The sequence below is a fragment of the Melospiza georgiana genome, chromosome 7 (assembly GCF_028018845.1).
Source record: "Melospiza georgiana isolate bMelGeo1 chromosome 7, bMelGeo1.pri, whole genome shotgun sequence".
Taxonomy (NCBI): domain Eukaryota; kingdom Metazoa; phylum Chordata; class Aves; order Passeriformes; family Passerellidae; genus Melospiza; species Melospiza georgiana.
Window position 1 is genome coordinate 7,144,588 of NC_080436.1, and position 23,378 is coordinate 7,167,965.

Below are 23,378 nucleotides of genomic sequence, written 5' to 3' on the forward strand. Positions count from 1 at the left end.
GTGACTTACAGGATTTAATGCAAGGGTAGTGGATTTGGGAGTCAAGGCAATTGATCACTATTTGAGTGGAAAATACATTTTTTAATGTATTCCACTGATTTATTTAGCATTTAAATATATTCATTTATTGCACATTGTACTATCCCTTTCACACTTCTTTTTTAAGCTTGCTTGATAATATGTTTAGGTGGTACCTCCTAAAAATTCAGGTATAATATAGCATATTTCACATTAGCAACTAAAATGCTTGTTTGGTGAAGTCATTGAAAATTATTTCCTTTTTTTCAGTTACCTACTAAAAATGAGGACAATGTTTCAAAGTCAGTGAGAGTTCACATGAGGAATCATAAAGATCCATTTTTGAACCCCCCCCTTTTACTCTATAACAATAGAAGAGCTACAAACTTTATTTTATTTTCTTCATTACTTATTATGTCCCCTTTAGAACCATTTCTTTATTATAGTCTATCATGTAAATATTATTTGGACTACTTTTAGAGTACACAGTACTATAAAACTCTAATTACTTACTTTGACAACTGTTATGTTAGTTATTAATATGCACTTTAAAGCTGAGAGTTCTCCTGCCTGTTTAGTCACTCTGTGGTTTGGTGGTGTTTGTTCAAAATTATATGGCTGCTCATACAGCATAAAAATGAATTTTAAAAATTCCTCTGCTCAAGAGCATTAGGCAGTACAAGCTCCATAGGAGGCTTTTGGTGGCCAGTGTTTTTCATAATTGCCTGTTTAAGAGTTTCTTGCGATGTAGAAAGACATGTTAACAAAGAGGGGCATTGTTTGGGGTGGATATTCCAGATTCTTTAGCTCTGCACTCAAAAGCACAGAGTAACCACTGGGGTTAGAAAGGACAATGTGTTTTAAGGAGGAGGAGGAGGTGGTGGTACTGGACTCATGTTCCCTAAACACCATAACCCATTTCCCAGCCTGACAACATTCCCTTTCCTTTATTTGCAAGCTTAGAGTTTCCATCAGGAAGTCTGTGAACTGTAATAGGCCTTTGTGGTAATGTGTTTACCCTGGGAAAAATTAATTATTTATAAAATATGTGGATATAAATAAATTTAAATACTGGATGTGGGAGTGTGAGGCTTTCTCAGTGGTAATGTAGACTCACCTTCATGCACCATACCAGGTGAGATGGCACTGCTTCAGGAAAGGTTGTAAAAAGAAGAATAAAGAAAGGGTTGTATAAAACAATTTAGTATTTCTGAGGGAGACTCTAAAATTTTCCATAGCTGTGTGGTACATTTTTATTAATAGGCTGTAATGTACCTTTCATCATCACTCAGCTGTAACTGAGGGAGGCTTTTAGAGCACAGTAGTGACATTTCCACAATCCTGACAACAGTTAATCTATGTCCTGGGCTTACCAGGCAATGGTTTCAGCACCGTTGTCCTGCACAGTTGTCATGCTGTGGTTTTACCCATCTTTTCAGCAACTCTGCGGCCACCTTTGGAGGGATGTTAAATGCTCTGAGTGTGTTCATGTTGGCAAGTTGTTGGTATGTTGGTATGTTGCTGTGAAAATGCCCAATTTGAGGTACTGCTATGAGTTTTCCTCTGGAGGGAGCCTGATTTCTCCATTGCCTGTGTAGGTGATCTCCCCATCTTGCCCTTGGAGTTCCCTCTCACTTCCTGCTTGCTCAAAAAGGCACATTGTGTTTCTATTCTGGGAATTTTTCATGGGCTTGTTTTCCCCTGAATGCAGGAGCCCATGAGTTGATTTGGGTGGAACCAAAGCCAGCACAGGCAGATCTCTCACAGGACCCTGCAGATACCTGTGCCCTCATTTTGCCATTGCAGATTTGCATTTGCCATCAAAGTGCATGTTGTGTTTCCTTGTCCACACGACTCCTCACATGTGCATGGGGGTTTGTAAACAAAAATGGAATTGGCATCATGATGAAAAACAAGCAAATTCCTACCATGTGTCAATGTGTTTGCCCTGACTTCCCATCTGGGCTGGAATTCATAAGGCAGTTAATGAGCTTTCCACGTGACTGTGTTTTATGTACCCAAGCATTCTTTGGTCTCTCATCCCTAGCTGTGGAAGTAAAGTCTCTGATTCTGATTGCCAGAACCCCCCTGATTGCTGCTGGAGTCATTGGTGGCCTCTTCATCATCGTCATCATGGGCCTGACGTTCGCCGTGTATGTGCGGCGCAAAAGCATCAAGAAGAAGAGAGCCTTGAGAAGGTTCCTGGAGACTGAGGTGAGCCTGGGCTGCTCCTCACAGGCTGTCTGGGGAGCTTTTCAGGGTTGCTCTGCTTTTATATTAGAGGTGTTTAGGTCTTCCCTTAGCTGCAGAAATCCTTCTGCTTACTTGTGCAGACTAAACTGGTGAAAAGAACAAAGTTGTTTCAAGGTGTTGGTTTTCTTCACAAGTACAGATTCATGGCTTCTGAAGACGAGGAAAAGTTTCCTACCTGATTTCTCAACTCCCATCCTGCTCTCCACTAAACTTCTATTCAGCAGCTCTCATGCTTAACTATTACAGGGTTTCATTCTGGCCATATTTAGGTTGACTTTTAAGGGTAAAGTAAGTTCCTTCAGCAAGTTCTGGTACGCACTTCACGCTTAAAGGCAGATGTTGTAACTTACTCTTGTTCCCAGTGCCTACAATACCTTTGTAGTCCAGATTTTATCAAAATTTGCAGTCAAATTTTGTCAAAATCTGGATTACAGATTTTGTAGTTTCAGATTTTGTAGTGCAGATTTTGTCAAAGCCTGTAATAATGATCAGTAACAATAATGTATTTTATTAAGCCAAGATACTCCACAGAGCTTAACCAATTGAAATTCACAGTTCTACTGGCAAAAGCATGTAGCAGAGCTATAGCAGAGTGCTGTGGTGGCTCCATCCTGCTCTTTGAAGTGTCTTTAGTGAAGGGGGAAATCCAGGAAGTATATTTAAATATAACATTAAATGTATATCTATCAGCTACTGCCGTGGTGATTACTGCAATCTCCTCAGTCCAATATTTGAGACACTTTGCAAATGATGGTATTTTTAAATTAGGGTGTCCCTTTGTGAGATAATAAAGCTTGGAAATGCTGTTAGCTAGTGACTCTTTGATAAGGCATTATTAACAGTGCTGTTTTCTCTTCTGTTCCAAGGGTTCCGCTCCCACTCAACTCCACTGTAGAGCCTGGGAGTAAATGATTTATGCATCCCCAGTCTGTTTGCACAAGTATCTCCATGTTTGGCTAGAATTTGTGTTGCTTGTTAAATACTGTTCAACTATATAGAAAGCTTGACAATACTCAATGCCTTTAGATGAATAAATCTTGCCACTGTATCAGCTCATACTTAAGCATAAATTATTTTAAGCAGGTGGTTCTCCTTGCACTGGCTTTGAAGTCCAGATTTCATTTTTCATTTGGTCAGATAAAAGCTGTGGCTGACAGCAGTCCTGAGGGACCAGGGCCTCCTACTAAACATGTGAGGAAGCTGCTGTCTTGGCTGAGAAACTGAAGATTAAATCAGGAGCATCCTGAAATAAACACACAAGCAATTAGCTTTAGTTGAAGTCTTTCTTTCTAATTGGAGGCTGTAACAGAACTTACTCTTCCTGTAGATCATTCTCCATCAAACCCTACAAGCCTGGTTTTAGATCCCCACAACACAACCCCACCTCTCCCTGCCATTCCTGTGTTGGTGGACTGTGGCACAGAACCTCTCTTCATCCTTCACAAGCTGAAAATACAGCAGTGTGCTGCCAGTATGCCTAATTTTATTTTACAGTAAACCTTTATTTCAGGGTATAGATACTGAACATCTAAAGTGGGAAGGAGGAAAGAAATCACTCAACTTGTTGCTCTTTGGTTTTGTTATCTTTCCTTACTCGTTAATTGCCAGGTACTGGTATTTTTACCTGAGCAAAACCAATTAGTTTGGTCAACAAATTAAGTAGTTCATGGTGCCCAAAGAGCTGTAGAAGTAGATCTCAAACTGCAGAGCATGTGCATTTAGCCTTGTAAATAGGCCGCTTTGAAGTGCTGCACTGTTTTCAAACCAATTTGAGTAGGAGAAGCTCTGAATTATTTTCCTCATCCTGTGAAGGAACAAAATGTTTTTCATGTGTTGTATTGAGTATTGTGCTCTACGTGTATTTTTAATTTAGTTTTAAAGAAGCATTTCTTTTCTGGCAGAGATGGTATGAGATCTAAGAGCATTTTTAACTGAATGTGCCATTGTGGCTCATTTACAAAGTTTCTTGGGACATCTTGAGCAAATTGTTTAATTGCAGTAAATTAGTGGCTGTTATAAATTAGTTGTCTGCTCTAAGGTGTTTTCTCCCTAAAGCTGTCTTCCTGTGTGGTAAAACAGAAGTTCAGAAAAATCATCCCTTCTTCAAAACAGAATAAGAATATGATGAGCCGTTTAGTCCAGGCCATTAAAAAGAAATATGGCCAACTTAAAAGACACTAAAATGGGCAAAAATGGGATGTGGTACACTGATAATAAATGCTATATTTCTGTCATGTAGAAAATATTTATACTGCCTCCATTATCAAAAGTCCTTGGATGTGTTACTCTGACACCAATTCAATTTGCAGTTCATAATTCCATCATGCAGTTTGTGGTGGAAATTACTGCGTTTGAGTGAGGACTTGCTTTATCAGGTCTGGTTGTACTACCACACATGGTTCTTACAAGGTCTCTTGGTTGTGTGGTGTTGCTCGTTCGCTTTTGAAGATGAAAAATCCCTCCAAGATTTGGCAGGGCAGGGGTCAATAGATCTCCACCACTGTCTTATCCCAGAATTTTCTTGGGTTTGTTGCTCTCAGTAAAAACTTCTGATGGGTCTCCATGTTGAGCAGTGTTTGGTTTTCCTTGCAGCTGGTGGAACCCTTGACCCCGAGCGGCACGGCGCCCAACCAAGCCCAGCTCCGCATCCTGAAGGAGACAGAGCTAAAGAGAGTCAAGGTCCTGGGCTCTGGAGCCTTTGGAACAGTGTACAAGGTGAGAGCCTTCCCCACACAGCCCTGAGTGCCCTCTTTTACCTCTGGAGCAGTGAACTGCATTGCAGCAGAGCAGCCTGTCCCAGAGGTGGCTCGAGCAGCCTGTCCCAGAGGTGGTTCCTGAGCCCTGCAGAGCAAGGACAGTGGAATTGTGTGCAAGGAACTCATCTATTGTATTTTGTATCCCAACAAAAGAATGATGCATCTGACTCCATGTTCTCAGAAGGCTAATTTATTACTTTATGATACTATATGATATTAAAGAGTGTGATACTATACTAAAGAATACAGAAAGGATACTTACTGAATGCTGAAAAGATAATAATGAAAACTCCTGACTCTTTCCAGAATCCCGACAGCTTGGCCCTGATTGTATGAATCAGAATCCAATGAAACAATCACCTGTGGGTGAACAATCTCCAAACACATTCCACATGAGCACAACACAGGAGAAGCAAATGAGATAACAATTGTTTTCCTTTTCTCTGGGGCTTCTCAGTTTCCCCGGTGAAAAATCCTGGGTGAAGGAATTTTTCAGAGAATGTGAATCAGCATTTGCTCATCCTCAGCATCAAATGGTGACAAGCAAATATTATGTCTTGGTGAGCAAAGACATGTCAGCCTCAGTCATTTTTATGTGCAAAAGGGCTACAAAGGCTGGACTGTCCTGCTGGCAAAGTTCAGCACCAATGTTTGCCCTTCTGTTCTTACCTAAGAGCATCTTTTATCATATTCCATCTTTTGGAAACATGGATAAATGCTGTCTTTTATTTCACAAGTGTCACCTGGGTCTTGCAACAGCAATAATACCTAGTAAAAACAATGCCATTACCTAAACTGTAGCACTTCTTGTTTCTTCCATTTGAACAGAAAAGATGATTTATATCAGGGCACCCTTTAACAGCTGGGATGTGAGAGTGGAACCCACAATGGAAAATGTACTTCAATTAAGGAAGTATTTATTTTTTAAGATCTGTTGGTCATCTCCAGATCTCAGAGGGATGAAGTAGGGTTTAGGGGGCAAGTCAAAGCAATTCCCCAACCCTCTGGGAGCAGCCCAAGCCTGCCAAATCAAGGTGATAAGTCAGAGCATCTGCATCTGTCCTCAAAGAGGGGAGAAAAGGAAGGAAGCACAGAGCAGGTGGCTATAGCTACAAGGTGACGGAAATAGATTTATATACTTAGATGATAATAAAGTGATAGAGATGGATGCCATGAGGTTCACAAAAACACAGCAGTAGTCAAGAGTGAAGGAAAAGTAGCCCAAAGCAGTTTGTGAATTTTAATTTAAATTTTCTTTTTAGCCACCTAAATTTTTGATCCTCAGGTGTTAATTAATTAGACAAACAACCCATAAATTTTTCACTCTAAATAGATTATTCTCAGGGTGTTCTGTTCCTTCATGATGTTATGATCTGGTGATAATCTGTTTTGAGAGTTTACTGATGGCTTCAAGTTTGGGCAACAGAATCCAGAAAGAAAATACAATTTTTTGTTTAAATATATCCAAACCAGTATCAGAATTTTATCTAAGTCCCTATAAAATGTGCATCATATCCATGCTGCCATTGCTCCTTAGAAACCCTGTTATGGACAAGAAGTTCAAGGATGTTCACTGATACAAAATGTTTCATTTTATATCAGAGTTTGGTTTTGATGTAAGAAGTAGTTTTACAGAATTTTTTTTTTATTTTGTAACGTTGTGCATTTTCCATTCTGAGTCCCACAACTGATCTGCTTAATATGACAGAATGTGTCAAAAAGAACTGTAACTCTGAATCAAGTGTTTCTGATTGTTGTCTAATTAGCCTCCTTGTTTTCTTTTTCTAGGGAATCTGGGTCCCTGAGGGAGAAACAGTAAAGATTCCTGTGGCCATTAAGATCCTTAATGAGACCACTGGTCCAAAAGCCAATGTGGAATTTATGGATGTAAGTAAGACACAAGCAGTATTTTTGGGTTTTGACAGGGGTGATGTCTTTCTGTAGCCCACAGAGGTTGTAAAGATAAATTCCTGCCAGTTTTCTTTCTTTAATTGTACACAATGCCTGGCAGGGCTGGGTTTTCCACTGCACGTACCCCAAGATACTTGCAGTTTTCTAATAATTTAGTATAAGACTAAAAGTCCTCTGTCTCTTGGGCCAGATATTGTATCTTTCTGTGGCAGAAAAGCCGTGGAAGAGAGAGGATGAGTTGCAGGGGGTGATCTTACCATGCATGCAGGTCTATTGGTGTAGAACTCCCAGGCACAGAAATTCAGCTCAGTTTTCCCCCACTTTGGTTTTCCAAGACTCTGGGAGCTGGCAGCAGCAGCAAAGCATAACAGGGAGAAGGGGAAAATTAAAATATGCCAGATTTATAAGTCCTTTTGCTTTACTAATATGAAATACCATGGATGAGAGGTCAAGATGGTAATTTCCATGAATGTTCTATGATCACAGAGGCTTTGCACTTAGTTTTTCAGCAGTCAAGATCAAGGCTTACTGACACCATGAATCTTTATGTCTTATTCAGTGACAATTTTTTGACAAGTCATAGAAATTTGCACTCTTTTTGTAGGTCCCTCTTGTGAACTTAAAAATTGCATGTGACTTTTAAGTCTTGCTGATCTGTTCAGTGTGTAGGCCTAATTTGTTAGCATTAATGAGACTGTAAGCCACAAGGAGAAGGTACTCCCATTATTATATAGTCTATTCTTCCACCTGGAAGTGAACAGAAATGTGCAGTTATGGATATATGTGTTCCAGACAGCTGCTTCATGTCTGAGTTCTCAGGCAATTGAAGGAAGGCTGTGTAGAGGTAGAGATTTCCTGTGTTTTTTTGCAGAGCATTGCACATTTATGTTGGTTAGATAATTTCTATCCTCGATGATTCTGTCGTTCTGTGCTTCTGTTGCATTCAGTAATCATTTTGCACAAATAATAAATTAAAAAGGCAGTTTTGGCTCTGTTTAAAAGGAATTAATTGCACTAAAGGGATAACAAGTATTAGATATTTTTGCTTAATGGACAAAGAGTCTTGCTAATAATAGAGCTGCTCAAAGAGAAGAGGTGAACTGGATGTCAGTGGTCAGTCAGTGATACAGATTCCAGCCTAAAGGTATTGTTATCACTGTATGGAACTGAGCAATTTGTACCAGCTCAGGATCTGACCCCTGATCTGACAGAGAAATAGCAGTAATATCTCCTCCTCTGACACTGATTAACCTTGAAGCAAAGAAAACATAAGGTCCTTGGTAGAAGGCAGAGTGGCTTGTGTGAGGTTTCACAGCTCAGCTTAGGTCAGTTTAGTTCACTGGACCATTCTTCCCCCCGGTGTTTGCATCAGAACATCTGATAAATGGCTCAGGAATGAAGAGGCTTTTGGGAACTCTGGAGATTTTTGGCAGTACAGTTACAGTAGGAAAGGTTTCTCTTGAAATTAATAGTTTCTCCTGGGTCTCTGACCCAGTGGCTGCAAGATGAGAGATGTTTTCAGTTCTTGAGGTTAAAAATAACCCTTAAGTTGTTTTTAATCATCATAAAAAAGAATTAGACTTCATCATTAGTTGATACAAGTGGCAATAAGGAGAAATAATATGTTTTCTATCAGTGCAGCTTATGATATATGTGCAGTGATTTGTAATTCTTTTCTGTACTGCATTGATGAAGATGATTAAATTTCATTCTTGTGAAATAATTGCTCATCCAATTATACAGAGGTTCTTGCCATCCTTACCTCCTAAAGCAGTTGTTTAGTTCCTGAAATAATACATTTCAAAGAGAATGACCTAAGCATTATTTATTGTTTTAATGCAACTACTCCTCCCTGTCCCCAAAAAGACACAGTTTTAAACAGTTAAAAAATGTAAGCTAAAATTTAAATTAGGAGGACATAACCTAAATATCTTTTACTGAAATGTAAGAGTGAAAAAATGTGATTTACTCATTGTCACTTCAAGACTTTAGTCAGTATAAAATTGGATGCTGTTTACTCATTTTATGAGGAAATATTCAAATATACATCTGAAAGCAAAATGCATCAGTTGCACTTCAGTAAAAAGAGTGTTTTGAATAATGATTGTTGGTTAAAAGCACTTGTGTCATATTTTGAAAGGTATATAGTTGCCTAAATGCCACTGTGAGCAAGATGGGGTTAATTCTTTCTTAAAAAGAGTCTGCCAGTGTTGGTAGTGAATGGGAAGAGGAGGTTAGTGGGAAGGTGTCATTACATGAGTCACACCCTTGGCTTTGTAGGTGTGCTTTTGTCAGCAGTTACTTCTTCCTGGGTTGGGAAAGGCCTTGTACCTGTAAGCAAAAGTTAGCATTCCTCTTGGAAACGCTCTGGAGAATGGAAAGCCTTTGGTAAGCAGCAGTTTGTGTGCAGAGGGAGTTCCTGGATCACTTCACTGCCCATCCGATAGACCTGCTGGAAACTTCTGATGCTGGCAGAATGTGAGTCTAAAAGGGCTCTGTGAGCTCCTGAAATTCTGCTGAATGTTATGCTGAAGGAGTAAAGCAAAACAATTTCACTCCTGGGCTGTCATTTCAGCAGCCTGCAGCCCTGCTAATGGAGCAGTAATGACTGTAAGGATATAATATCTGACGGCAGCTCTGCTGCTCTGACCAAGCACCTCCCATCAGGAGATGATGAATTGGCCGTCATCCAAAAGCACAGCCCTTATTTTGGATTTTTCTTGAGGGAGCCACAGCAGAGTCTCTTTTCCATCTTTTCTCCACCCATTCCCAGGTAGCCCTTTCCCTTTGCTCCCTGTGTTTGTCCCTGGATTTATCACTGCAGTAGGTCTGTGTCTGCTACAGCAATACAAGAATCTGCTAAGTAGCCTGGACCAGGGCAGAGCCAGACTGCCCAGGAGGCCTTCTCTGGATTTATTTTCACCACACACAGGTTGACATTACTGTTTTGTCAAATATAGGTTTTCCCTATTTCCCCACATGCTTCTGGGTGTGTATTGTGTCTGGGATAATGTCTAAAGGATTTTCCCTTCAGCATGGTTATGTGCTTAAGTTGCAGGGCAGAGTTTCTGCTCTGGCTGGTCCCCAAAAGGGGCTGGAGTTTGAATTCAGAGTGCAAGAATTCTGCCTGCAGCTGTGTCTGGCAGGGAGTCACCAGCAAGAGCCAGGGGTATCAGGAGGGAGCTCAGTCCTGCTCCTCACCCTAAGGCTGGGAACAGAGTTTATCATGGTCCTGAGTTTTGTGGAGGAAAGAGATTCTTGTGGTGAGGAAAACAGCCAGATGTGCAGCTGAGAGGCTGCTTAATAGTAGAACAGGGACTTACAATTTAACTTGGGAAAACAATTTCACCTCATCAGCCTCAATTTGTTTGAGTTAAGATTGTCTGATAAGTTGAGCAGCCATTGGCCTGGTCAGATGGTTTAACATCAGCCCAGATACTCAACTGACAATTTAGTAAATTCTGGAGACATGCTGCAGTTGGAAAGCATAGCAGACAGCCTTTGAGGCTGAAAACATGTCCTTAAAAAACTTGTCATGGGGAAACAACCAGTTGGTGAGGGCCTCTCCTCTAAGCTTGATGTTTCCAGGATGTAATCCTATGAGCTGTGGTTGTGTCCAGGATTTTGATCCACTTACAAGTTTAATCTATCCTCCCTGAGTTTAAATGCTCCATTATCTGTTAGAATATAATTAGAGGCTGCAAGCACAAGTCAGCATCCACAGAGTTCCTTGGGAGTCCCTGAGCTCATTGAGATGAAGACAGTTTGACTGATGGTGGTCAGCTGATATTGGGCCAGAAGCTAATAATAGAAGGCAGTGCTGCTTAGCTAGGTGAGAAAGTTAACTTGGGAAAAATTAAACTGAAGGCTTTGGGATTTATGGTTGGAAATAAATTTCCCATTCTCATTTGTTTCCTACTAAGAGAGCTTCAGAGGCAGTTGGTTTCTTTTATGGTTTTATAATTAAGATCTAGAGGCTTCCTGGCTTGGTCTGTGCTCGCTGCAGTTGCTGCTGTCTGCAGTGGCAGCACTTGGAGTGTGGGAGGACATTTGTCACACCAAGTGCAGAGGTGGTAAGTGACAGTGACCTCCACCAGACATGTAGCAAGCAAATTAAAGCTGCATGTAGGGGACTGACACCCATATCTTTTATTTATGTCTGGCCTAATGAACTAAATGAATAAATCACTCAGATGTGCAGCAGAAACAGCTTTTTCTAAATTGTATGCCTGTCTTACAGTAAAGACAAGCCCTCAGCTTGAGGATATCAATATCAAACTTATCTTCAGTTTAGAGGATTGAAGAGAAAAAAATGATGTAGCTGAAATCCCACAGAGATATGGATAAGCCTAGATGCTTTCTTTGTTTCCTCAAGTATGTCTAGATGGGAAGTACAGCTTGCTAGTCAGGTGAAGAAGGTGAGAGAAGACTTCACTTTTCTTGGTTTCCACTGATGGCTTCAGATATGGGAAGGTTCTAGGTTGAAGCTTTTTGGTTCTTTGCTTGGCCCATGGTGGCATTCACAGCACCCTTGAGGCTACGGACACACTCTGTGATACACAATTCCTCAGCTGATACAGCTGCATTTGCCCTCAGCTTCTTTGTAAGATCCTGCCTTATGTGACTATGAGGGTGACTGGTTAAAAATTTTTTAGAATTTCAAAAATTCAATATAGCTACATATCTATTAGTATATAGTAATATAAGTTAAATATTTTTAGTATTTCTTAGTATTCTGTGTACACATCATGCTCCTGCCCAGCCCAGTGTTTGGTCCAGGTCTTCAGCATACCATGTAGATGCTCCTGAAAGTCTGAAAAGACATTGCTGCTAGCAGTAGTTGGATTCAGACATTCCACTGACTGCCTGGCTGCTTGGGAAATACACCAGAGTTAATCCTGAATCTCATTGAAAGGGCAGGTTTGGGATCAAAGGAAATCCTTTATGGCACCAATGAGACATTTTTCCTTATCCCCTTTTGCTGTCATTTCTGGGCACATCCTCCTTTCCAGCTGTCTGTGAGCACTGCCTGGCTCTGTGCTCCACTGCAGCTCAAACAGGTTTTCACTCCATCATGTCAAGCTGCAGGAGGTGGAGAGCAAGGGGTGACATTAACCCCTGTGATTGTAGCAGTTTTGGACATAACTCCTGTGATTTTAGGATTTATGGACATAACCCCTGTGATTTCAGACCTCCTTTTGTGCACCTGCCCTTCCTCCCCACTGGTGCACACTGTGAGTGTGAGCAGAGACACTTAGAGGGGAGCTCTCCCCATCAGTCCCAGGCACAGGAGCTCACTGGGATGGCAATTACAATTTCCAGCTTGTCCTGAGATGCCAGAAATCCAGCTGTCCTTGAGAATGCTGCATACCATGCACAGGCCCCCAGAGTGCTCAGCCTCTGCAGAAGCTGGAAATCTGAGCTCTGATGAAGGTTAGCTGCTTTTAGTCATCTGAAGATTAACTGTTTCAAGGCTACATTTCTGTTATTTCCATCTGAAGCAATAATTTTTCTTTAAAATTGGCTTCAGTAATTTTCCCCTCCGTGGTGTTTGAGGGTAAGATGTGTGTGTGTGTGTGTGTGCAGGGGGGGTTAATTTTCCATATGCAGGAGCATGTGGCTGTGTGGTGAAAGTACATACACAGAAAAGATGAGGTGCAAGCACAGACAGACAAGCCAGACTGCTTGGAAACAATTCTGCTGGTATAACACTCTAACTGGAAAATGCAGTGAGGGAAAGTGAGTTTGCTTGCTGCTGGTGATGGGGGAAATCTGAGCCCTGCTGAAATCCATGGGAGCTGTGAATTGGCCAGTGAATTCAGCAGAGCCAGACCTCACCTCAGAGCAATCCTTCCAAGAAGTCTGCACAGGTTTAAGGAGGAATCCCATGCTTTAGTGAGGGACTGACATTAGGAGCTACTCCTAAATGAGTCAGGAAGTGCATTCAGATGCTCTTTGTTATGGCAATTGCAGACCCATATTTCAGCTTTGCAATGCTTTGTGATGTGGAAACCCTGCGTTGGGTTGGGTAAATCTGTGCATGGGAAGAAAATCAGGTGGAAGTGTTCATTTATTCACAAGGAAATATAGCTGTGGATTAACTGAAAGTATTAAAGAGTCTAATCAAATTCAAATATTGAATTTGCAATATCAAATGCAAATATTTTAGCTGTAAAGTTTGTAAGTGTAAAGGAAACATTTTGAAATGAGATCTTATATTACACTCTCTATTTCAATGTATAAGGCACCCCAATCACAGGGCTGATACTTGTCTCCTTGGCATGTACTTTTTGGGCTTGGTTACTGGAACATGAAGTGAGTTATTTGCTTGGTTGTTTATGTAATTGTTCTGAAGGACAGGATCAGAGTTGCCAGTGCTTTATGAGGACACAGTAGGGGAGAGGTCTTTTGAAAAGTGTTTAGAAATTGAACAGGCAAAGGATGGGAATATTTAAAAAAAAATAAATGCAGAGAGTTGGTGCTGTGAGTATCATAAGTGGTACACAATAGTTTAATTAGGGGACTTAATCAGGAGCTAATGGGATTTGTATTTCCACTGTGAGTTTTTTGTTGGTCTCAATACCATGGAGGTTTTTTTCCTTGGCACTGTGCTATGTGTTTCTACCCTTCACCATGGTTTAGATCTGGGCCTGGGTCAGAATGCTCTCCTCCAGCTTCTTATCTTCCCTGGACTTATATGCTTGTATCTTGGATTGGGCTTTTAGGAGACTAATCTTACAGGATTCAGTAAAAATTTCAATTGAATTCTGGGGACTCATCCCAAGAGGATATAGTGCCTGCAGGTGTGGGACTTTTCATCTGCACAGCCAGTGCTTGGTGGTATTTAAAGCACAGGGGAAATGTTCCTCTGCAGGCACAGACCCTGCTGGAGTGGAAGGCTATAGCTCACAGGCTTGTCATTACAAACAGGAGAAACAGTTAAACAGTTTTCCTTAAACAGCAGCAAAGTGGCTGGAGATACTGGGATCCTTCTCACAGTCTTGCTGAGATTCAGATGCAAAGTGCAGAAATAGAAGTGACAAAACATGGTAAAATTATTAAATTAAGGAAAATACAGTCTTTTAATAATGCTTGATATGTTATGAGAAGAAGCTGACACAGATACCCAGTTTTAAAGCAGATTTTGTCACTGAAAACAGGGTGACAAGTGTTGCCTTATCGCTAAAATTGAAAACCTGTAGTTAAGAAAGAGCTTTGCATTCTTTCTCTGTGCCTCCAGCTCCTATTAACAATATAAAACAGGCACATGTTAATGTTTAAGTTCCTAAAGGGCACTGTGTATGCCAGAATGTTGCCAAACTGCTAAAAAATGCAGGGTTTTATGGGACCCCTGTTAATAAAAGAGAGGTACTGTTTCCACAAGCTTAACTGTAATGCATCCCAAACAAGCCATCACTGGTCTGAGGTTAATGGCAGATCTAATGAGCTGCCAAGTCAACTTAAAGTTAAGGGAGAACAAGCTTTTTATGTTGTAAGGAGAAAAAAAATCCATATATCCATACAAATGATGATGCTGTGACCATTTGTAATAGGAATGTAAGGGTACAGAAGCACAGGCTTATAGGAGCTGAATTTCAACTATTACTGTCAAAATCCATTTTCCCTCCAAAGTACAAACTGTAGCTTGTACTTCTCCCTCAGTGCTTTGTTTCAAATAACCCCTCAAAAATTGTTTTCTGTGCCTCAGCACTGATCCAGACATCTCTGATGCATCAGCAACTGTCAGAGATTTCTAAAAATAATTAACATCTGCTTGCATTAGTATTGTAGCTATTATTTACAGGAGACAATCAGATATTCCTATTGCTGCTCATGATGGAAGAAATAAGGCAGAAGAAGTTGGTTCCTGACTTGCTGATGATATTCTGCCAAGACTTTTGAGATATCAGTGCAATAATTGGGATAAGCAGATCCATTTGAGGTCATGCTGGGGCTGGCAGATGCTGGTTGGGAATGCCTGGTCCTTCTCTACTGAAGCTGTAGCTCCAAAATTAAAGAGATTTTGCAGAGCAATATTTTCCATACTAACTATGATAGTGCTGCTTCTTGTTGTGGTAATGCAGCATCTCTTGGACCTGAGGAAAGTGTGGTGAGATTGTCCCTGCCCTGAAAGGTATTCAGTCAAGACAGATACAACAGATGAAGGGGAGAGGAATAATTATTACTACAGAAATTTATACTTGGAACTCTGAATTGCAACACAGATCCCATAACCTCTGAGAAAATTACTTAATTTTTAAAATTGATTTTTAATTATCTTCAGGTTTAAAATTACCTTAGGATGTTTATGTAGACAAGCGAATACTATGTGAGGGGGTTTTTTTTCAGACAAAGCTGTTTTATCAGTTGAGAATGTGTTTAAAATGTTGTTTTCATTAGCTTTTTCCTAGATCAGGTGTTTTAAAGATGCTGAATGGCACTTGATACATAAAGTAAATTGTCTATTAGCAACAGGAGAGGGAGAATAGGGATTTTTCCCTCTTAGTTACTTGCAAGGTGAATGCAAGTGTATTCTGAAGGTTTCTGCTTCTAGAATACCAGGCTTTTAATTACAGAGGTGAATAAGCATTGTTCAAATTAAAATTGCATCGGTTTATCATAGGCCAGGGCTTGTTTTTGTCCTCATGCTTTACATGACAAAGGACACAGAAATGTTTAAGGAAGTATGGTTGTTGTGTGGATTTTGGAGCTGTGCTGACAAATTGCAGCTTGGAAGGCTCTCCTTGATCAGCTTGCTCAGGTTAAATTCTGAGACCTGGAGCAGGGCGAAGGTAGGAAACAGCTGAGGTACAAAGAACAGTTTATCTGATTATCTGAGTTATATTATCTGATTATCTGAGAGATAATCTGAGTTGATCTGATGGAAATGTAAGATCTCAGTGAGGTAGGGAATGTGGGGCAGTGCCTGGCTACAGGCAGTTCCCAGGGCTGTGATGGACTGAGCCATGTCAGTGGGTAGGCTGGATCCATTTGGAAACATTCTCCAGTGTCAAGGATACTTTTCCTGACTGGGCAGTGCCCTTTGAAAGAGTTCAGTGGGATTTTTAGTATGCATAGAAACAGAATTTAGCTTCTTGTTTTCTGAAGCTGTGCAAATTGTTTTGGTTTTTTTTAGATGAAGTCTTGTTGGTTTAGATCAATAGCTAGAGTCACCAGCTGAAAACACAAGTCCCTCTGAAAAGCTATTTTAATAACCAAAGCATTTGGAAAAAAATGGTATTTGGACTGAGGAGAGAAAATAAATTTCCTTGTTGGGATTGTTTTCTTGGCAAAATATTGAACAAATATTTCTTGATAAAACATTTATTAACTTGCTGAAACTCAAAGGGAGAGTTTCTGCTGAAGCTTTTCAATGTGAGATATATTCCAGTGAATTCCTCAGCCAGAAGATGTTTTGAAATGTGACAGTGATTGAAGCACCTGGTTTTATCACATTCTGAATGAACTCTGGTGAATTCCTCCTTTGAAGTCATTTGTTGTTTCAAAATTCAGACTATGTTTCAAAATTCAGACCATGTTATTAGACAAGAATGTTGTCAAATCCCAGTTGGAATGTTAAACATTTTGTGCATGTGGTTAAGTTGTGGGCAGCAGGGAACCATTTTCCAGAGCTAGGCCATCTCTGAGGATCTGAATGCTGTGTCCTGCCTGGGTTTCAGCAGGGGTGGGAGATGTGTCTGGTTGCTCTGTGATAAATCTCTTCATCAGCTGAGGGGCACAGATGGCACTGAAACTCCAAACCAAAAGAAAATTTATTGATGCCAGTGTTAATGGCAAACTCTCAAAGTGTTCTGGAGCTCCAGAAAACACCTTAAACCACACTGTGTCACCTTCTAAATGTTTGTAGCTCCACTCAAACTTCCAAATTAGCCCTCTGCAAAAATGTGGGTGATATTTCTCTCAATGATGTGCTGCAGCTTTCTGGGGCTTTGGCATTTCACTGGCTCAGAATTCCACTAGAAGTGACCAAGGAACTGACAAGTGATGGTGTTTTGAACATCATCTTTGATCCCAGTAAGGTGATCACACCATGGTGGTGTTGGGTCTTTCCAAGAAACAAAAATGTGAAGGCATGCAACAGGGAATAGCTGGATTAATTATATGAAACCATACTTCTGCTTTATAAAAGCCATGTCAAATAGTAACGGTGATGGTTATGAAGGGGGATGGTGAAACAGCTATGGATACTTTTTCCTGCTTTTTATTAAATGTCAGCCTCTTGACTGCTGATCTTGGCAGTAAAATACAAAATAGGTGCTGGCAGACAAAATCTCCACAGTGTGGGTGGGATTAGTGCTTTGTAATCAGGCTGCAAGTGCACCCTCCCTCAGAGCTGAAAGTCAGCTTGGCATGGCACATGCACACAGCTGCTCTGGGTATGTCTCTAGCACTGACTTTGACACAGTGGTAGTGCCTTGAGCTTCCAGGTTTCCTTATAGTTCACAGAATCACAGCCTGAGCTAAGCTGGAAAAGACCTTTGAGATCATCAAGTCCAACCTATGACCTAACACCACCTTATCAACTACACCATGGTACTGGGTGCCACATCCAGTCTTTTTAAAACACCTTCAGGGACAGTGACTCCACCACCTCCCTGGGCAGCCCATTCCAATGCTCAATTGCTTTTTCAGTGACTTTTTTCCTGATGCCCAGCCTGAACTTCCCTGGCACAGCTTAAAGCTGTGTCCTCTCATTCTGTTGGTCATTGCCGGGAGAAAGAGCCCAACCCCACCTGAGCACAGGCACCTTTCAGGAGCTATAGAGAGTGATAAGATCACTCCTGAGTCTCCTTTTCTCCAGGCTGAACACCCCGGTCAGAAAGGAGGGATTGGATACCCTGGGCCATCTGTAGGTATTCATTGCATTGCTGAGTGTCTTCATGTAATGGTTACAGCGGGTGCCAATGGTTGAAAAATAAGTCCATCACTGTCTCCTGGTGATTTCAAGTTGGGGAAATCCCTCTTTATTTCTTGGAGGGGAATCCCTCCACAGCTCCCTCAGTGGTTCCTCACAGGGTTTGTGTTCCCAGCCCCTCTCCAGCCTCCTTGCCCCCTCTGGATGTGTTCCAGCCTCTCAAGGTCCTTCCCAAACTGAGGGGCCAGAGCTGGACACAGCACTCAAGGTGTGCCCTCACCAGTGCCCAGTGCAGGGCAGAATGACCTCCCTGCCCCTGCCTGCCACACCATTCGTGATCCAGGCCAGGAGCCCTTGGCCTTCTTGGCCACCAGGGTACACTGCTGGCTCATGGTCAGTCAGTACCCTCAGGTCCCTTTGTGCCTGGGCACTGTCCGGCCACACTGTCCCCTGCCTGTAGTGCTGCAGGGGTTATTGTGGCCAAAATGCAGGACTTGGCACTTGGATTGTTAAAACTCATCTTTCTGGACTCTGCCCATCCATCCAACTGTTCCAGGTCCTTCTGCAGAGCCCTCCAACACATCAACATAATCCTCCAGCTTGGTGTCATCTGCAAATTTACTGATGGGAGGACTCAATCCCCTCATCCAGATGATCAGTGAAGATATTAAACAGAACTGATCCCTGGGGGACCCCACTGGTTCTTCCTGTGCCTGGAGTTTCCCTGGCAGTATCACTTAAAAAGAGCCTTTTTCACTTTTTTTTTTTTTCCCAGACAGCTGCAAGGCTGTTGAAAAGCACATTCACCCCAGTTGGCCTTGTCAAAGTTTGCTGTAGGAAATGCTAGGAAAAAAATGTTTGGGTTTTGATTTGTAGAGTCCTATTAGCTGGATAGTTCCTTTGGAAATGCAGGATCTATGATACCAGGCTGTCTTATGAGCATAATTAATGATCTTGAGATGGTGGTAATTCACAAAAGAGGATAAAAGCATGACATAAATTATTATTTCACCCTCTTTGGAGCATTTCAAATTAGATCACTTATAAAATAGGCACTCCCTCCTGCAGTACTACAAGTTTGAACGGTGTTTGTCTACAACATTTTGCTTGAATTCTGTAAATTCAGGGAGATTTTTCTTGCATCCACACAGGCAGAAATGAAAACTATTAATTACAGTTTTATGTATGGATTTGACTGAGCTGTTTGTATTGGTGGCAGGCAGCCACTCATTGAAACATGCTTGGTTTGGGAGTTCCTTGGCTTGCCCTGACAGATGCCAGGACCTGAGCATGGCCATACATAAAAGATCTGATGTTGTATTTGCTCTGGGGGTTATCGCAGATGCCAACATTTTATCAACATGAAAAAAAGAGTCATTATGATTATAATGTTATATATGTATTACCCTGACAGCAGGGTGCCCAAATCTTGTGGAAATCCAGGGGGGAATTTAGCTGAATTTATTGCCAAGGAACATAAATGCTTTTAGATCTGACCAGTTGTCAGCAATCCCACCCACACCTGCAGGAACCCCAGCCCCTCCCCTGCCATCCCCACCCTGCCCTTTGAGGGCCATGGGTTCTTTAAAGAGTCTTTTTAAGGAGGTTTTAATCTGGTCTTCAGGAGCAGGAGGTAAAAGAAGGTAGGGAAGAAAAGGTGGGAGGCAGAGCTGTAGAAACTTAGGAGGAAATCACAGGCAGAGCAATGTGGATGTGACACTGGGAGCAGGAGGCAGCTTTTGAGGACTTCTGTGGAGTCAGGTGAAGAAAAATCTCCCAGTGAACCAAACATCCAATGAAACTCCCCATGTTCAAATACCATCCCTGTGCAGTACCCAGGTCCTGAGTGTGAGGTTCTTGTGCAGCTGAATACAGATGAGGGAAAGATGGAGATGAGTCTGATTTGAATTCTCTGTTGTGAGAAATTAAATACCAGGCAAAAAGTAGCTTTGATTAAAACAATTCTTAGTGTTGATTATACACTTGATGAAATTAGGCTTTAATCTGATGCTTTATCCCTTTAAATTGATCCTGAAGAGGGAATGTGTGATTATAAAGTCAAGCTTTTCAGTGATACCAGAAAATATCAAAGCAATGCCTGAAGACTGTTCAGAAAGGAGTGAGAACTTTGGGGTTTTTTTCCTTCTAGAGACCTTGCCATCACTCATCCTAAATCAAAAATCAAAGCAATAACTCCTTCCTTTGGAAAGGCATGTGCAGCCAAGGCTGACTATACCTTTAAGCTCAGTGGTGATGTCTGTTTACCCTCCTCTTTAAAATGATGGCTTTGTTAGACTGCATGGTTACAACTTCAAATATTTTTGCTAGTTGCATCAAAATAGTAAGAAACAAATCACTTTGGACAGACTGCTCTGAAATAATGATATGTGTCACGGGCTGTAAGTAAAACATTTGTCACAATGACATGGTATTTTTGCTGTTAAACCACCTACTTCTGATCTCCAAGGTGGGAATCCCCAGAATGAAACTCACTGTAACTTGTCCTGACAACTTTCAATGGGAACAATTCTGGTTGCTGAGGTCTTTGGCTATTATGCATAAAAGTGAATTGAAAATGGGCTAGGTTTTGCTTTTTTCATCACCATGATCATTTTTTCAGGGCAAGATTGACAGAAATGCTGGTGGGAGCTGTTCCTGGTCAGATGTTTGATGGAAAATCTACACTTGGTTTGTTGTGCACTCGAGGCCTGCTGTTTTAGAACTGAAGTTCCTCCTCTGCTAACTCAGGCTGTGATTAATTAGGAGACTTAATTGGCACAAAGCAGGGAGAAGGAACAAGCATGTGCTGTGGGGGTCCTACAAAACGTATCCCCTACACTTCCAAGCATTTGAGCATTAATTCTCAGCACCTGAGCCCTGTTGGAGTCAGCACAGTGATCCATGCTCTCAGTGTTCATAGGACAGGGATCATAGTGCTGCTTTCTTTTCCTAATTTATTTTATATTGCACCAAAATACAAAGTGAGCCAGCATTGCTTCTGTAAGTGCATGAAGATGTTTATTCCTGCATGAATAGACCTATTGCTTCTCTGAGGTGGGCAGGAAGGTTTTACCCAGCAATCTGCAAGCATGACCTTCAAGAGGGAGAGCTTTCACATCCCTGATTTGTGCTAGTTTTGGGTGTTTGGAGGAAAGTGGGGCATCTCTCTAATGCATTTGAGTCACATGGGGCAATAGCTGGCTTTTGAATTCAGTGTCAACAAGGCAGGCAGTGCCTGTGAGCTGTCAGTCAGCCTGGTGCCCTGTGTGCTGTGCAAGTGCTGTGACAGGCAGGGCAGTCTCAGAGGGGTTGCCTGCTCTGAGAGATGCAGCTCATTTAAAGACACATCATAGCTGCAGAAAAGGCTCTCAGCAGTGAGAGAGCAGCCAGAGACCAGCTCTGATGGTGGGCAGGGGAGAGCACAGTGCTGCAGGGCTGTGCCATGCCTGGCTCCTCACCAGGCTGCAGGACACTGGCCTGGGGCCATCTTCTGCTGATGCCACTGGCTGGATAGGAGTCAAGTGAGCAGCACTTGTCTGGGGGCTGTTTCCATCACATTTGTGCATGAACGGGCCACAGGGCTGTGGTCCCTGAAGTGGAATTTTTATTTTTTATTCTTAGTTTTAATCCTAGAGTAGTGGCACACCTGACAGATTGGTTTCTAGAACTTTCTGAACTGTTAGTCTCACCATTTAATGTTTAAATATGCAGTGACTCCACTGACTGTGGAGCTCTGCCTGAGGTCCTCATTGAAAACTCAACTCAAAAAAGCTAAAATCTCTCACATCCAAAAAATATGAAGTCCAAAACCACCCCTTCAAAACCTGAAGCCTCTGTAATCCTGAGAATTTGTCCTGGCTCTGAGGAAATACAATGAGCAAGCAAGGCTCATTGTGTGACCTCTGGTTAGACAGAGAGGTGAATATCTTCATCTGCTTAAAGAAGAGCAGTAACATTTACTCTGGGCTTGCCAAAGTGGGGAAGCAGATCTGTGATGCTCCCCTTGAACAGGGTATGTGAGCGTGTACAAATGAATAAGGGCATGAGCTGAAGAGAGTTGTGCCCTGGGCTACCTGGGTGGAAATAAATGTTTAACGTGTACCTAATTGTGGCAAACTATGGAATTATCTCACTGCTACTGGCACATGCACCTTGCTGAGCCCCTGGTTTGCAAACTGCATGGTCAGAAAAGCAGAACCAGTACCAAAGGCTGTTCTTCAGCAACCACCATGCTGGCTAATGTTTATGTTTTGTTTCCAGCTGTAATTGTTGGCAATACCATGTCAAAGTAGGAAAGGGGGAAGTTAAATACCTTGTAAGATGTGCTGTAGGTGTACTCAGAGCATTCTTTGTTCTCACAATCTTAAGAACTGTGGATTTTTTTTCCCCATCCTGAAAATTGTGCTTTAGCTGGATTTTGAGTTACTTTTCAGAAACAGCAGCCAAATTAAAGATCTTTCAGACATGACTGCAGAGTGTGGATAGACCAGGAAACAGTTTTAGGTGAGATTTCCAAATTGCAGTTCATCACCCCAGACCCCTTTTGACATGGTTCTGCTGACAGAAACCAGTAATAGGTCTGGTGATTGCTCGCTGGAACAAACTCAACCTTCTTTGGGCTGCTCTCTTGTTTCTTAGTGCACACAGCAGGCAGATAAGTGTGAACTATTAAAATAACATTTATGTGATTGTTTAATGTTACTGTTTAATACAGGCTTGTGTGTATAAATCACAGGAGTTGAGCTTAATGGAGTAATAATGTAATAATCACATTGAGAATGGATGAAGAGAGGAATTATGGTTGTGAAATTTTTCAGGAGAGAAAAGTGAAGTGATCTGGGGCACTGTTTCCATTTGTTCTCCAGACTTCCCATGTGAGTTTGGATAGAAGGGTTTTTGGTACCTTTTGGTACCTCAGTTTCTTCTCCATTAAATTAGAATTCCAAACTCATTCCTTTAATTGTTCCAGTTGAGTGTAGAGAGAAGAGCTGCAGACCCACAGCTACCAAAAGGCCCAGGAAATTGCAGAGGCTGGTTTTCAGAGATGCCAGTGCCACCAGCCATGTTTGTTAGTGTAGGTCCCTCACCTGCTTAAAGTGTTTTAGACAATTATATTAGGAACCAGGCTGCTAAGTGTCCAAGTGCCACAAAGATTACAGCTCTAGGGTCTTTCATGTCCAAACAGGTTTGAAACTGGAGACTTGTATTACTTATTTACTGAACAGATTCTTAAAATTCTCCTAAGTCATAATGTTTCTGTTGTTGTTGTTGTTTGTTTTGTCTAATTAGACTCTAGCAGAACAATTGCAATCTCTTTTACTTTGTGTTTTGCTGTGCTAGATACACATAGCCCTGATTTTAGTTATTCTGGAGATGGAAGCTCAATAAAAATAACAATAGTTTTACTAATGAGGATAACTATGTGAAGCCAGGATTCATGCTAAATTAGTATCTATTAGTGGCTTAGATCTATAATGACGATTTCCTTGCCCTCTGTGTGTGTCTTAATTCATTACAGAGAAGTCCATTATATTTTATAAAAAACATTTTGACTTTTTTTTTTC

The 23,378-nt window shown here is 41.5% G+C and overlaps 1 protein-coding gene across 1 annotated transcript in view; it reads left to right on the forward strand.

The window, feature by feature from the left end:
- Positions 1-23,378, forward strand: part of ERBB4 (erb-b2 receptor tyrosine kinase 4) — a 466,745-nt gene that overhangs the window by 347,199 nt on the left and 96,168 nt on the right. The window contains exons 17-19 of the mRNA XM_058028496.1: positions 2,100-2,232; positions 4,864-4,986; positions 6,816-6,914. Of these exons, the coding sequence (XP_057884479.1) occupies positions 2,100-2,232; positions 4,864-4,986; positions 6,816-6,914 (355 nt within the window). The remainder of the gene's footprint in view (positions 1-2,099; positions 2,233-4,863; positions 4,987-6,815; positions 6,915-23,378) is intronic.